The following is a 17219-nucleotide window of genomic DNA, read 5'->3' on the forward strand; positions in this document are numbered from 1 at the left end:
GCTACTCAGGAGGCTGAGATCTGAGGATCGCAGTTCAAAGCCAGCCCGGGCAGGAGAGACCATGAGACTCCTATCTCCATTAAACCACCAGAAAACCGGAAGTGGCGTTGTAGCTCAAGTGGTAGAGTGCTCGCCTTGAGCTGAAGAGCTGAGGGACAGCGCCCAGGCCCAGAGTTCAAGCCCCACGATCGACAAAAAAAAAAAAAAAAAAAAAAGAAATGTGGGTAGGCTCTAAGACGCTTAAAAAAAAAAAAAAAAAAAAAAAGATACAGAGTTTCCCCAGGGCCTCCAGAAAGGAATTCTTGTTTAGCCAAAATCTTGATTTCAGTCCAGTGAGATCTGTATTGGACTCTTACAGTATGTGAAAATAAGTTGTGTTGCTTATGCGTGCCAAATTTGTGGTAATTTGTTGCAGAAGCAAGAAAAAAATAACTTGAATTAGCCACAACTTGAAGAATAGTGAACAGATTCTTACTAGAGAGTGGGCCTACCAGAAGGTAATTATTTACTTAACTAAGTTATGCAATGATAGAATGTTAGTGTTCACACAGAGGTTAGAAAATGAGCCTTAAGAGTGTGTGTCTCTTTTTAAAGACATTGCCAGGCAACTGTTAACTTCTTATGGCAGTTGCTAGTGCTAGGATGATACACATAAAGTAGGAAGGAATTGTTCAACTTGAATGAATTTCTGACCTGTTACCTGTTACCTGTTAATTTTTTTTTCTAGAAAAGGAAGGATGACTGGAGGATGTAGTTAAATCCCAGAGAGAGGAGTGAAGAACAGAGAAAAGCAATGAATTAGCTCTCCCATAGGACTATCTGAACTAGAACCAAGGAATAGCTCCTGCCTTGGGATCCTTAGGAAAAATTTCGTTTCAATCCTTTCGTTTTTCCCACCCTCATTTCTGTGGTATTCCTAGCTTAGAAAACCTGGACTTGGAAAAGCCATCTCAGGAAGAATAACAGAAAGTTTATCCTATATGAATATGATTTAAATGTGCCATGTAGAACTTAAGTATAAGCCATAGTGGGCAAAAATTGTAAAGAGTAAGTACATTTTTACACAAGAATGGGACAAGAACTATTGTAAGAAGGTGAGCCAGCCTAGTCTTGGAAGATAGCTCCAGAACAATTCTTTGTTGGAAAATGATTTCTAACTGTCTAAAGTCTCTTTTAGTCTATGTTGGGGGAGATCTTCATCAATACAGTTGTCTTATAAAGAAAAATCTTTGAGCGCTTATTCCAAGGCTCAAAGCTTATTGTACAAAAGCTTCTTCTATAAATCTTGAGACCTGCCCTTTTTGGCTTGGGCTAAGAATCAGGGTACTGTGGAAAAGGCTTATAATATTCTCCAGCCTACAGGTCTTATGAAGAACTGTTGAAATTATCCTAGCACCTTCAATCTTAATTCTGTGATCATTTTTTGCTGTTGGTAACAACCTTTTTTTTTCAATCTGTTTTAAAAAATTATTTTCAGGGGATTTTTTTTCCTACTGTGATATATACGTATATTTCTCTTTTGTACTATTAAATATTTGTTATTGCAACAGTTTTCCCCCTCCAGTTTTTCAAGCACATATTTTGCAAACACTTTAGGAATTTTAGAGACTCAACAGTAGACTGTCTCATAAGTTCTGATTTTAAAGCACTTTGTCCATTAGAAACAAAGGAAGGAAGGAAATACAGAAAGAAGGAAAGGAAGGAGAGGAATAGGAAGAAAGAAGGAAGGATAGATAAACTAAGGAGTAAGGAAGGGAAGGAAGGAATGAAGAAGCATAGGAAGGAAGAAAGAAGGAAGGAAATGTACTTATGGAACCATGTGTTCTAATGTTTTATAATCTTTTTTTTTTTTAAGTTCCAAAACACATTTCCCTGAAAACATGTTGTTTGAATTTAAGAAATAGAAGTCTTTGTTACTTTTGGAAAATAGTTTTGTAAAGTTAAAAATGTTTTCCAAATTTAAGTCTGGACACCTCATTTTATTTTAACAATGGAAGTTAAGAAGCTATTCCAAGAGTAAATTATAATTCTAGTTCTCAGATGAAATCAATGTACAAAGATCTTTAAAGCCGGACATGGGATCTTCAAAAATCCAGGCTAACCTACTGAAGAGAAGGCCCCTGTGACAAGTCCTTGGAGTCATAGGAAGGAAAGGCTACCCAGGAATAACTGAAGTATTCCAGTCATTGGCACCAAGGTCCAGACATGTGTAAGAGGCTTTCTAGAACTTTCTTATTCAGCATAGTCAACAGGTCAGTATAATCACCCCTGACATCATTTGAAGCAATTATTGAAACTAGTTCACCCGAAGCCACATACAACTATATAAAAAATCCTGGTCATTGACTGAATTTCTTCATTGCTTAATTTTGTGTTATATGAAGGTAGCCATATTTGACAACCTTTACTATAGTCAAGAAATCTTAAGACTTTCCAGTTACTTTTTCTGCTCAAGGTTGTTGATGTTAGGTCTTGAAACTTAAGACACACATTAAAAATAAGACTTTAGTGCTTATTGAAGTAGATTTACAAATTACTGCAAATTACCTTTTTTATCCATATAATATATAGTAGTCTAATAATTGTTGCCATTTCAAATGGCAATTTCTCTAACAAACATTTCACAGTATGTGCATCATCTTGTATAGAAGGTTTTAATTACAGGCTGATGAACAATGGACTGTAGTTAAGTGAAAACAAATTGGAATCTAGTAGGAACTGATGAATTTGGCTAAAAGCTAGCTCTTTAACTTTATACATTAAAATCTCTGGATCCATATGCTTATCAGTTCATAGATTTTTTAACACTAGCATGCTCTTTATTACAAGCAGCTTTTATCCAAATCCTCATGTTCAAAGCAAGTATCTACATACTTAATGTTCCAATTACTTCAATCATTTGAGAGAGGAGGCCTCTAAAGTCATTCTCCCTTGTGGGAGCACTTACCATCTATTTCTGCCAGCTTTTTAAAATAAAAAAAAACACATCTTTGTCTTTAGTAAAGTGAAGAAATCAGTATCTTATTTGGATTGACAGTCTTTAAGACCATCTGTCATTAAAAATTTATATATATATATATTTAAATATGTACTTTTATTGTAAAGATACGGTACAGAGGGGTTACAGTTACATGAGCAAGGTAATGAGTCTATTTTCCACCAAGAATTGTTACACCTTCCTTCATATTTCCCCTACTATTCCTTTTCTCCCCACCTCCCCAACTCCTTCCCCCCCCAAAGTTGTGAAGTTCATTTTCAACATACTGTCTTATACATCTCATTGTTACAATGGGTCATCCTGTATCCTTATTTCTGCATTTTGTTATTTCCCTTCCCCTCCTCAAATTAGAAAAATGTATATACAAGATGCAGGAAAAAAAAAGATGAAGGCACCAGAATCAAACACAGTGACAACAGGGGTTGTACCATGGGGGAAGAACATACAAAAGAAACAAAAATATCACATAATACATTATAAGTACATTAAGAAGAACAGCAACAAAGATAAAACCTCTTATGTCCCTATCTTGGGGTTCATTTCACTTTAGCATCAGGTTATATGGTCATATGTACATAGCTTTTGACCTCTTCTGCTTGTCCTAGACATATACTAGTTATTGCAGCTAAATGAAAAACCGTGGGACCTATATGTTTCTTTGAGTCTGGCTTACTTCACGTAATATAATTTTTCCAAGTCTTTCCATTTTTTAACAAATGGGCAGTGTCATTCTTTCTGGTGGAGGCATAGAACTCCAATATATATAAATAGATCACATTTTCTTGATGCATTCATCTACTGAGGAGCATCTGGGTTGGTTCCATAGCTATGGTGAATAATGCTGCGATAAACATAGTTGTGCTGGTAGCTTTAGTATGACCTTCTTTGTGATTGCTTGGGTTTTTAAAATATTTTTTAAATTGGATAAATAGAATTGTATTTTTAGTGCACAACAGTGGTTTTTAAATCTGCATATACATGCAGCATGGCTCCATTGGACTAATTAACATACATTACTATGCACAATTTTTTTGTGGTAAGAATACTTAAAATCTACTCTCAGCAGTTTTTGTTAAGGATACAATACATTGTTAACTCATTACCACGTTGTACGGTATATTGAATTTATTTCTCCTATCTGTGTTGTTTTTCCACCAACATCTGTCCAACTCCTATTCCCCAGCCTCTAATGACCACCATTTTAATCTCTACATCTCTAAACTCAGCTATTTTCAGTTCTGTGCCTTGTTTGTTACACTTCATGTAATGTCCTCTGGGTTTATCCACGTTAACACAAGTGATAGGATTTAGTTGTCTTTTTTGTTTTTGTTTTTGTTTTTGTTTTTTTTTAAGGGCTGAATAATATCTTGTCGTGCCTACGTTTTTATTCCTATTTGATCAGGTAATACAAATTGTCAGATTTCAGTTACTTTTTAATTTGTTATGACTTGTACTGTAGCCCAGTATATATAATCTATCTTCGGGAATTTACACATACACTTGGAAAAAAATACGCATTACACTGTTCACAGTGAATGTTTGGAGTTTTCTTTTAAGATATCAGTCACTTCAGGTGTGTTGACAGTGTTCAAGTTTTCTATGAGTGGGAACAATTAGTGAGCTTAACTCCCTCTTAGCAAGCAGTAGAAATTGAAAATTTAACAAAAGATGCGGTCACTGGTGGCACACATCTGTAATCACATCTATAATCTTAGCTAATTAGGAGGCTGAGATCTGGTAGATTTCAGTTCTAAGCCAGTCCTGGTAGAAAAGTCCACAAGACTTTGTCTCCAATCAAAAAACTAGGCTGGAAGTGTGTCTCAAGTGGCAGAGTGACAGCTGAACAATCTAGTCAAGCAAATGTGAGGCCCTGAGTTCAAGCCCTGGTACCAGCAAAAGAAATAATAGTAACAAAATAATAAAAGTTTATTATAAAACTTTATTATAAAAGTTTAAAAAGATTCCCATAGATATTGTGGAACATAATTCTTCTTCCTAAATTTATCTTTACGTAAATGAATTTATTTTGTTTAAAAAGGAAAAGTTAAACTTATTTAGGGAACATACAAATTATCCTTATTTTTTTTTTTTTTTGCAATCAGACTTTAACCATTTTATTTCCTTGATAATTGCAGATAGGTTCCAGTGATATTTTCTGATATATTCAGTTTTCAAACATATGCCATACCAACTGTCTCCTTTAAAGGATAATAGTTTTGGAGTCAGAGGACTACTCTGATTATAGATTGACAGACTAAGGCATAATGAAAGGTAGAAGCTATTTAACTTTCTGCACCAGGTATCAACTTTGAACATTTTTTTCTTTTGGCTGATGGTTCTCCTCCTCACTTCCTTCTAACCATTGTGAGTTAGTGAGTTGGAGATTCAAGCAGCGTTTCTTAGTCTTAAGAAAACAAAAATCTGGTCTAGGAAGGTGGCTCAGTGGTAGAGTGCTTGCCTCACATGCCTGAGGCCCTGGGTTCGATTCCTAAGCACCACATAAGCAGAAAAACCTGGAAGTGGTGCTGTGTGGCTCAAGTGGTAGAGCGCTAGCCTTGAGCTGAAGAGCTGAGGGACAGTGCCCAGACCCAGAGTTCAGGCCCCATGACAAAAAAAAAAAAAAGAAAAGAAAAAGAAAAAAATCTAACCCACATTGCTTTTCCACAAATGCAAATATCCCATGCTTTTTGATACATTTAAATATGTGTAAGCAAATGAAACATCTTTGGCTTAAAGCTTTTACTTTTTAATCTCCCCTCAAAATGCTGATTCTTGTTCTTGTCTCTTGAATTTCCTGTACATTACCTCAGAGTGACACTCTGAGTGAAAAATATTTCTCTTGATTCATTTCCATCCTACCTGCCCATCTAGAGGTCCTTTGACTGTCTTCTTTCTCTCCGCCTTCTTTCTCTCCCTCTCCTTTCTACTCTACCCTACCTGGTCAAACTGTTGCTCATCTGTATGTTCAGAAATGAGGCAGTTTTAACTCCTTTTTCCTTGTAAACTCATGCCTTCTGGAAGGGAGTGGACTGCAAAGAAGCTAGTCAAGCCATTCAGGAGTACACAGATGAATCGCCTGTGTCCCAGCCCATCAAGACCAGTGACAGATCAGATCAGGTCAGACAAGGGTTAAAAGCCAATTCCTCTCTCCAGGGCAAGGTAGACATCGTCAAGAGATCATTAGTAATTTTAAAAAAAGACCTTAAAATATTAAGCAAACAAAACCATATCTAGCCCTCATGCCTGTTGCTAAACAGGTATATTTTCCAAGGTACTTACAATAGAAAACTGAACATGACATCATTTCAGTAGGTTTGAAATGTCACAACCAGTAAGTTGGGCAGCTTAGCTGTAATATGTTGCAGACTATTTTAAAATCTTGGTCCTGAAGTTTCAGTAGTTTTACGTAAAGTAAAAGGAAGGTCCTTAGGGATATAGAGGAAGTAAGGATGTAGTAAAAAATTCAGAGATGTAAGAGAATGGCAAGAATGAGAATGACTGTGTGCATGTTATAGTTTAAGCCTGAGTACATGTGTTAAATCTTGCTGCCTTCTTAATCGTCTAGGCTTCTTTTCCTATGTCAGAGTTGAGCAGTAAGCCACATAATTAACTATTGGTTTTGAGGATGAAGGCCTCTGATTGGTCTGACTCCCCATTTCTGCTTTAGTTCTCTGACTGCCCCTCTTCACCTTGTACTTCCATATTTGTCTCCTTAGAGTTATGAAGAGCAGTAGGCTATGTGACTTCTCTGTACTTTTGTATTTTCCTTCTATCTGGTGTATATGATTCTCTTTACTGGCCAATTCTATGAAACCTTCTCTTGTGATATCTTCCCTGATTACACTTTCAGGAGAATGAATCATCTTCTTATCAAACATTATACTAGCACTTAATAAGCAATGATGACATGGTTATTCTTGGTTTTGCATTTTTCTCTAATCCTCTATAATGTCTTTATAAGCAGGGATAATACCTTTATACTTTTAGTCACTTGTAGCTAACATAACTAGGAGGGTATAGGTTCTTAGACTATGCTAGTTGATCGGAATTGAATAATGCATATGTCACAAGAAGTTGCCAGAGTGTCCTTTACTTCGTAGACATGTCAAATTCCCAGCTATGTTTTGGTGATTATGCTATGTGAGTTATCTGCTCTGGAGGGAAAAAGAAATAGACAAGCCAAGCAATCATGCTCTTTTTCAGTCTAGATGTGGATATCCCAAAGGAACATGTAATGAACAGAAAAATGGATATGCAATTATTCACAAACTAGTTAGAAACATTAAGCCCCTATGCAATGTGATACTTTGAAAAATAATGCCCAGGGGAACAGCAGTTCTAGAGAAAACCAAATCCAAGTGTGGCTACCGTCCATCTTCATTTTGGAAACAGCCACAGCTGTGGTGGGCCACCAGACAATGGAATGCAGTTGTTTATTTAACATGGGGAATAGGAAAGGAAACTAGGTTTCCTGCCCCAGGGTGCTTGGGCATGGACTCCTATAACTCTTCTTCCCCCACTTTCTATCTCCAACCTTCTCATCATCTAGGAAATGCATTGCTGCTCAGGACAAGGTCTGACATTTTTGATTCTGTTTGTACTCTTGGGAATATCATGGCAAAGGGCTTTAAAAAACTGAAGATGACACTATTGTACATCTCTAACTCTTGCCAAGTATGGACAAGTACCAAGTTAAGCCACAAAAAATTCTTTTGTTTTTGGGGGAAAAAAAAGAGATTCTTTCTATAAATGGTATTTTGCAATATATCAGAGAAACTATTGTGTTTCATTTGACAATAGTTCAACACAATTAAGCTTTCCTTTCCCAAAAATACAATAAAATCATATGCCTGCTGGAAATGACAGACCAGTCTTAACTGACAATATTTTGTCAAGACCATTTCCAATCCTAGTTTCTGCGCCTTGCCCTTGTGTTCTATACTTCTCTCCCACATCTTTTATCAAACTATCAAGGAGCATTCAGCAAACGCAGATATTTGATCTGTAACAGTTTAAGAGCTGCTAGCAACCACAGAGAAGTACTGTTATTTAGCCTGCAATAGAGCTAACCAGAAAAACTAATCTTATGATAGTCAAGGAGTGATCATCTTTGGAAGGAAGCCTGGGAAGGAAACAAGTAAGACTTCCGGGTGCAGCTCATGTTCTATGTCATTTATTTAATGCTAACTATATAGATGTGTTCAAATTGTGATAAATAATTGAGCTATATAGCCGTATGATTTATGTACTTTTCTATAGGTAATCATCATTAGTATCACTGTAATAAGTAATCATCACTGTGAAAATAAAGGGACCATAAACTGGTTCAAATCAATTTATATATTCAGCTAGCACAAAGAATACTAAGAGCAATAACTCCCATGTCTATGATATAAAAAACAAGCAAAAATATACCCAGTAGAAGTTTGTGGAATATACCTTTTGGTGAGTACTTACTTGTTTTATTTGGGAATAGGAGACCCAGAAGCTATTTCTCAGAAGTAAAGCCCCAGAGTTTCTGTCTGGCTCTCTTTGATACACTTGTTTTCCTTTTAATCATCTTCACATTGTTGCAGAACAACCCTTTGGGAAGACAGTAGATACAATCAACTTTCCTTCTAAAAAGCAGAGCCAAAGTACATACTTATTTAATGATCTGTTCAAGATAACAGAGGAAGGCAATGGTGGTACTGGAATCTGGACTTAGATTTGCGGGGCTTCATGTAGAATTTCCATTTAATGTAAGTCAGTATGTTATACCCACTTCAACAATCACTGGGTCTAACTTCCCTTTTTTTTTGTTCCTAACATCAAGCCAAGAAAATACTATGGTTATTGAGAAAGCTTCATTACTCCATAGACATTGATCAAAGCCTTCTTGGTTAACCATTTTTTTCCTGACTAATCTATCCTTCTACCCAGGAAATAAAACCCATCCCTCTCTTGTAGTTGCTTGCAAGCAGTAACACATGATATTTCTCAGTCTTGCTCAAATAGCATACAAAATGGGTAGGTCTGTAGAAGGACTTTTGGCTGAAAGATGATGGTGACTTTTTGGTGGTAATTATGAGGTGGCAGGGGGCGGGGAGAAAGAATACTGCTATTGTAAACTTGTTTACTTATTTATTTATTTTGCTATCTATATAAGATCCTAAAAGTAGGGCTACTCCCAAGGAGAAGTGACCAGGAGGCTGTAGGAAACCATCTGCTTTAGGTATAAACCATAGCAGATACTTTTTCCTTTAGAGAATTCACAAAACAATCATAAAAGCAGAGTAAAACTTGTTGGTCTGCTTCTCATGTGTCTGAAAAATCCTCAGAGACCTCTTTGTGACTAGGTCAGAGAGCCACCATGCTGATGAGGATAATGCCCTTTGCCACCATTACCTCTTTGCCACATTTTTTTGGGGGGAAGGGGAAAGAGTTCTTAGAAGATGGCAGATGAAAAGCTTCCTCCATGAGACTGTGTGAATGAGAGAGCAGAGGAGGTAGAGAACAGAGTTCAGACTGTCTTCCAAAGAAAGAAAGTAACAAAGACCCTTAAGATCATGAAAGGCATTCTGGGACAGCTGAAAAGCACAGAGAAACAGAAAAGCTATGTAGCGAAAAGCTTCAACTCCAGCTCCCCAAGGAGAGGGAAAGCCAAAGCCACAACCACACGTTAAGCAAGGCAAACCTGGTGACAACAGACTGGCACAGGATAGGATCGCAGGTCTTACAAGCTTGAAATCCAATGCAGGGATCTGGGTATGACAGTGACTCCTCCCGAGTTTCATGCCAGCACTGGAAAAAGAAATATATTTAGTCACTCCCTGTGTCTTAGAGAGTGATGGCCAGGTACTATCTTGAGGGTCTGCTGTTTGAGACTGAGCTAGTCTGGGGACCTGAAGACAAGGAATAGTCACAAGCCAGAGAACCTAGGGATGCTTTGCCACAGTGTCAGTATAGGAGACAGACCCAAGAGAAGTCATGGAGATAGTCAGATGTGGGTCCACTGAGAAGAATAGGGAGTAGGGATCTCAGGCTGTGAAGGGCCTGGTCAACCCTCTGGTGCAGAGCAATTCACTTCGCCTATAATATCTGGAGTACTTGGGTATCTACTTGGATGTCTAAAATGGGCTATGGTTTCACGGAATAGGTATTTTTTTTAGTCTATCTAATCTTCTTCTATACCATTGATCCTTAGCTTTGGTCTCTTCAAGTCCTAGCTTTGACCAGGATTTTCTTTTCATTGTTTCTGCCAGACTTTCTCTAGATGGAACTGAGGGAGCTCTTTTTCTTCTATGGACAAAGGAGAATATAGTTTTTGAAATACATGGTATTTGATTCTAGTGTTTCAACTTTTGACAATATTAAAACCTTAAGTTGGTTGATGTGACTTGAATGAAACTTCAGTTTCTCATACTTTTTTTTTTAAAGAAGGATAAGAATTTTAGACTGTGCATCTTAAGGGTTTCTGTGATTTTATGGTTATGGGATGCATGTAGTTAGAAAATTGTTACTTAGAGTGAGGCAGATTAATGTGCATCATGTTACATGGTTACCGTTTTGGTGGTAACAGCTAAAATCTGTTGAACAAAAACAATACTATTTCTTTGAATTCAGTCCTCATATTGTTGTTTTTTCAACCTAGTTATTGGTCATACATGCTGTATTTTATTCTTTGATCCTGATAGTTCCACTTACTCTCTCAACTGTCAGGTAGTAGTACACAACCAATGAGAGTGTGTTTTCTATCTGTGACAGAATTTTCTGATATGAGAAAACATTGATAAACTGACAAGTTGAAGTGTAACCTCTTTGGACAAGTCCTTAAGTATAATAATTTTTTTTTAAAAAAAACAAGGCTGACTCATTTTAAAAATGTCAGGCTGTAATCGCATCCAATTTATTTTTTCAGAACGACACGGCAAACTAAGAAAATTCAGCCCAAACAAAGATTCTAGAAACAGTGCATCAACAGTCTCCTGAAGTCTACAGAATCACTTGGGATTCTTCATTGAGGCTGTTGAAATGAAAGGAGGTGAGGGCAATCATTGCTATGGATTGAAATATTGATGACAGTGATGAAATAAGCATCCTTTAGGCTTCTCTGGGTCCTTGGTGTTACTATTGCCCATAGGAGAGGTCCATAAATTCCTAAGAGATGATTTCTGAGAAAAATAAAGGGATTCTACTAGAGCTTCTTAAGAGTAAAAGACTTCAGGAGAGGCTTAGTAGGTAAAGAGAAACCTATGGGACAATTAGAGGTTGGATTATTCTTACCATACCCTTAATTAATTAGACCCAATATGTGGCAGAGGAACAGTTCACTTTTGGAGTTCTGGGAAACTCCTTCCTGGATGATGAACAGGATTTAATTCTGGCTGCCAAGTCATTGATGACCCTGACGGTTGGTTCCACTTAATTCATTGTGGTTCAAAAGACTACACCCAGTTCACTGGTTTCAGCTTCTTGCTCACATGTTGTTGTTCTGAGTTCTTCAAAACAGGCATCTGGCCTTGATAAGAGAGAGGTTGGTTGCCTTGGCTGTTGACGGCCTCCAGCCAGCTGTTGTTCTGGCTGTGTTATCTGATGGACTAGGACAGACTCAGTCTTTCTGAGAACCTTCACAGTATTTCTCTTCTCTTTCCCAAGTCCTACTTTCTACTTTCTCCTAGAAGTAGCCTGCTACTCACTGGGTCTATGATTGTGAGTGCTCTTTCAGAGAAAGTAGAGGAGTTGAAACACAAAGGAGTTAGAATATCTCCAACAGACAACCAAAGGCAGCTAAGAAAAACAATCCTAAAATTGTTTTAGGCCCCTTGGCATTCTTTTCTCCCTCTCTCAATCTCTCCCCACTCATTTGTCTCCCTTTCTTCCTTCTAGTATACACAAAGAAATGAAGATTCCAAGAAGTACTTAAAGGTAAGTGTGAAAACATTTTTCATTAGTTTTGAAAGATACAGGCATAGACTTTTCTGACTTAATTGATTCTAACATGAAATAAAAAGATCTCAAGAAACAGTTGAAGGTTAGTGTAAACATTTTTCTTACACTTGAAAAAAAATATAGGCGTAGACTTTTTTTTTGACATAATTGATTTTAAAATGAAATAAAGTGCAGATACACAGGCTATGTTTATATGGCAATCTCTCAAATAAGTGTCATTGATTCTATGTCTCAATACTGATAAAGCCACAAAGGGTGTTAGTGAGAGGAAACCTTATGATTTTCACTTATTGAACAAATATTTATTAAACAAATAACTTTTCTCCAAAGGAGACTTATTTACAAGATAAAAAGTTGGGAGCACATTGTAAGAGAATGAACTACTCAGAAAAAGGAGAAATAGATACTGTGTAGAAAATAGGAAAACACACAAACATGAGAGGAAGCACCTGCTTTTCTATAAACATTTGATTTAATACAGTTCCCAGAAATGTTCCAATGAAATAACTGTTAATTCATATTCAATTAACATGACATTACAGTTTTAAAGGTCACACGAAAACATTGCTTTTCTTCTCTCTCCTGAGCTTTCTCCCTTCCCAGAATTCCCTAGTGGTAAAGCCAGCAGATTGAGTTATTTCTTTTCAAGCTTAAAGAAAGGTCACAAATAGCTTTCAACAGATTACAAACTGTTTGACACATGATTTCAGAAGCTTGGAAAATTCCGCGGATACAGGAATGTTTCAAACATTGATGAAAAGATTTCATTGTGTGCCAAATTTAACATTGCTAAAGCAGGTCCTCTTTGAATTAACGAGGGACAAACCATAATATAATCATCTGGATCAATTGTTGCTGTGGACGACTTTGAGAATTCTTTGATAGTTTGATGTTATTGCCTAATAGTACAAGACCTTTTGTTACCATAAGTCAAGCCTTCACTTTTATATGCAGTCCCAGGCAAGCTGTGATTTGAAGAACACAAAGGGACTAGATTTTCCAACATTGTTTTCATTAGTCTTACCTTCAACAGTCTTCTTCTATACTTGCGGCTTGTAAGAAAGACATAGTCATCACCAGGACTTTTCTTTAATCTAAAATTCAAATTTAGTAGTGTATTCTATCATTCTATTTGTTAAATCTGGCAACTCCTACTTTGGAGTTAATTGTGTGTGTGTATCTTTCTGGAGCGAGTGGTAAATATCTATTGTAGTGATACCTATTAAATACCTATTGTTAATATTATACTTACTATATGGGCATATGGAACATTCCCCCAAAGATTCATGTTTTGAAGTTCTGGCCACTAGCTAGTGCCGCTAATGGGAAAGTGAAAGAGGTAATATCTATTTGGAAGAGATGGGTCACTGAGGCTGTGCATTAGAAGAATATAGTTTGCCTCTGGCTCTTCTTTTCTTTTCTTTTTTTTTTTTTTTTTGGTCCGGTTGTGGGGCTTGAACTCCGGGCCTGAGCACTGTCCCTCAGCTCTTCAGCTCAAGGCTAGTGCCCTACCACTTGAGCCACAGTGCCACTTCCGGCTTTTTTCTTTTTGCTTATGTGGTGCTGAGGAATCGAACCCAGGGCCTCAGGCATGCAAGGCAAGCGCTCTACCACTGAGCCACCTTCCCAGCCCCTGGCTCTTCTTTTCTATGCTTCCTGGCAGCCAGGAAGTGAGCAGCTTCACCCCACCACCTGCTCCCTGCCATGATAATCTGCATCACCATAGCCTAGAAACAAGGGAGCCAAGTAACCATAAACCACATCATCTTGACAGTGAGCCCAAAGAAATCCTTCCCTCTTGAAGTTGATTTTTCTCAATGATAGTCATAGTGATAGAAAGCTTACATACAGGCAACAATGTTTGATAAGAAATATACTCGTTATCTTGCCCGTGTAATTGTAACTCCTCTGTATGGTATTCTCACAATAAAAAAAAAAAAAAGAAAGCTTACATATCACCCTTAACCGTTATGGCCCCAAATCTAAAGTTTTTAAGTTCAAATGAGGTTATCATCTTCCAATTTCTCTTCCCCTGCTTTCTTAATTCATCAAACATTCTATTTAGAAGAAAGTGGTATAAAAATGAGACTGTAACAGCAGCATATACCACACCAAAAAAATCAAGTAAAAATGGCTCTGGAAGCTTCTGGACTGATGGTATGAAGCACCTTTTGCTTTTACTGAGTGAGAAAATTCATAAAGCTTCACATTAGAGATTTAGTTAGCTACTTCATTTCTAACTCAGTATGTTTAAAATGTTTAAAATAGAGAAATGTTAGAAAGATTTGACAAATACCTTTTGATTCTGGACATGGTTCGCTCAGCCAGCTCTATCAACTGATATTTATCTGGATAAAGAACCTGTCCACATAGTGCTTCTCTTGGACATTGTTTTATATTAGAAAACCAAAAAATACTTGAGGCTTAATGAGTTTCTAGTGTTTGATGAGGACAAAGAGGGACAATTGGAAAAAAATAACCTAAATGAATGAATAGTCTGAGATATTAAAAACATGGTCACCAACAAACTTGTGACTAAGTCTGTGTCCAAACAGGTGATGGAAAAAAAATTATGACTCTGGAAGTAGCTTTTCAAAACATCTTATTTGATGATACTTCTAGCTCCAATAGGAACCAGAGATTTAGTAAATACAGGTTCTGCTGGACCTTGGCATTGACATGAGCTTTTGATGCATATCCTTCAGATGAGTCCAAATCAATGCTCTTAGTACAAGAGCCACAGGTGTTATTTGGATATATGTAAGAAAGTTCTGGACTTTGAGTCTTCTAGACTTTTTTTTTTAAAAGGATGGTTTAGAATTGCAGAAACGAACAACTCAAATTCTACTTCAGACAGGATTTGGAACTAACAGACTTCATGTAGATGACTTTTTTTTATCTCCCAGTATCTGGTTGGGCAGTTTGCTTAGCTAGAATTTTTCTGAGAACTGACACAGGAAAACTAGCAAAGATCCTCTGAATTTTAAAATATTTGTTTCATGCAGATTTCAAAAGATTCCTGAGACCAAAGAGACAGAGGCAGAGAGGAAGAGACAAAAGCTATCTTAAGTTCTGACTATTAGAGTTCCCAGTGCCTTCCCACATCTTTTATTACTATATTTTTTAAATCTAAAAGAAAGTAGTTGAGCATCTGAATATTATTAAAGCAGAAAGACCACACAACATTTAAGTGATCCTTACATGGCATTGTGTCCTTCAGTTCATCATTCTTTGGCATATGTTTGACCCATTTGTTTTTATTGTTGTTAGGAGAAAAAAAATAGAAAGGCAAACGTATTTTTTAAACAGGGAAGAAAAATAGATTTGTGTATCAGGCTTATAGTCACCATTTAACACTTAACCTGGCATCGGTGCTTAGCATTTATAAGGTGGAAACTACTCATTTGTATAATGTAAGGCATTATTCGAATGAATTAAAGGCAAATGTCTTTGAGGGACCCTGGAAAGAACTTCTTTTCTTTCCTCTGGACTTTCTCTTATCTTTGTGTCTTCTTGTAGACCCGGTAACTGGCTTGATGGATTTTCTATGTTGGGTTCAGAAAATAGCTTACAGCTGAGTAAGCATCATTCCATGGGTGAGGCTTAAACAATGAGATGGGGAAATTCAGCCAAATGCATTTTATTTACACATGATTTTCATGGACCTAAGGAGCATAGGAAGAGCTGGACACTCGCCTTCACCTGCAGAGATGATGAAGGAGAATCTGTCCTTACTGTAGCTTTGTGTGGATAGGGACCCTAGAAAGAACGGTGGGAGAGTGTGTTTTGGTGAGTGCAGAGCTGATGGAAATTGTTGCTTCAAGTTTTTGTAAAATGGAAACCGCAGGATCCTTATGGCAGAAAACTTTGATGTACAAATTGGAATTGATTAAAGATCCTGGAATTCAAAAGAGTTATTCCTTTAGAGTCTGGGACTGTGGCTTAGTGGTAGAATGCTTGCCTAACATGCATGAAGCCCTGGGTTCAAGTCCCTATCACCACATAAACAGAGCCAGAAGTGGTGCTGTGGGTCAAGTGGTAGAGCACTAGCCTTGAGCATAGAGAGGCTCAGGGACAGGCTCTTGAGTTCAAGCCCTAGGATGAGCAAAAAAAAAAAAAAAAAGAGAGACTTAGAAAACAAAGTTATTTTTTTCTTTTTTCATATTTACTTAAAAATTATTTAACAGGTAAATGTGTATATGTTTCTTTTTTAAAAATATTGATAATGAATATCACCTGGGGGCTGGGAATGTGGCTTAGTAATAAGATTGCTTGCCTAGCATGCACAAGGCCCTGGGTTCAATTCCTCAGTACCACATTAACAGAAAAAGCCAGAAGTGGCACTGTGGCTCAAGTGGTGGAGTGCTAGCCTTGAGCAAAAAGCAGCTAAGGGACAGTGCTCAGGCCCTGAGTTCAAGCCCCAGGACTGGCAAAAAAAACAAAAGACAAAAGAAAAAAAGATCACTTGTAAAAAATAAAACAACAAAATAGTGTGAACACAGCATATCTTTTGCTGTTTGCTGAGAGAATAAAATTTTGTGCTTGCTTTTCTTATTTTATTTCTTCCCCTTCAAGGAGAAAAAGCTGTTGAGCTGTGGAGATAACATACATACATACACACACACACACACACACACACATATATATATATACACACACACACACATGTACATATGCATATATACATATACATATATGTATACACACATTTTTTTTGGTACCTGTCTTGAGGCTTGAACTCAGAGCTTAAGTGCTGCTACCCTGAGCTTTCATATTCAAGGCTACCACTAAACCACTTGAGCCATAGTTCCACTTACTTCTTTTTAGTTGTTAGTTTGAGTTAGAGTCTCACAGACTTTCCTGCCCAGGCTGGCTTTGAAACATGGTCATCAGATCTCAGCCTCTTGAGTAGCACCCAGCTAGGATGGATATATATATATACATATATTTCCATTATATATATTATTTTTAGACAACTACTCATTGGCTTATTCTTTTGGATAAGCTTAGCCTTGTTGATGTTAGAAATTTTAAAGAATACATAAAAATTATGAATAAGTGTACATTATATTTCTGTCTGCTTTATAGTTGACCAGAGGGGAAAACACACACTTCTATTCATTAATCAAATATCTGTATGACTGAACTATAGGGCATTATTAATAGAGACAGAATCCATTCTTGAGATGGTTGCAGTTATTGGCTTTGGACTTAGTTATGAAATACTGATTGACATATCTTTGTGGAAATAATCAGCAGACAGAAAAATGAAAAACTGGATTTTGGGGTA

General features: G+C 37.0%; 1 protein-coding gene across 2 annotated transcripts in view; it reads left to right on the plus strand.

Annotated features, from left to right (window-relative positions):
• The window catches only part of LOC138815882 (tRNA-uridine aminocarboxypropyltransferase 1-like), a 134855-nt gene that overhangs the window by 22524 nt on the left and 95112 nt on the right, over nt 1-17219 (plus strand). For both annotated transcript variants that reach the window (XM_070005266.1, XM_070005265.1), the window contains exons 6-7: nt 10899-11021; nt 11867-11905. In XM_070005266.1, coding sequence (XP_069861367.1) covers nt 10899-10969 — 71 coding nt within the window. In that variant the 3' untranslated portion in view covers nt 10970-11021; nt 11867-11905. The remainder of the gene's footprint in view (nt 1-10898; nt 11022-11866; nt 11906-17219) is intronic.

This window comes from Dipodomys merriami, unplaced genomic scaffold (genome assembly GCF_024711535.1).
Source record: "Dipodomys merriami isolate MVZ:Mamm:240054 unplaced genomic scaffold, mDipMer1.0.p SCAF_679, whole genome shotgun sequence".
NCBI lineage: Eukaryota > Metazoa > Chordata > Mammalia > Rodentia > Heteromyidae > Dipodomys > Dipodomys merriami.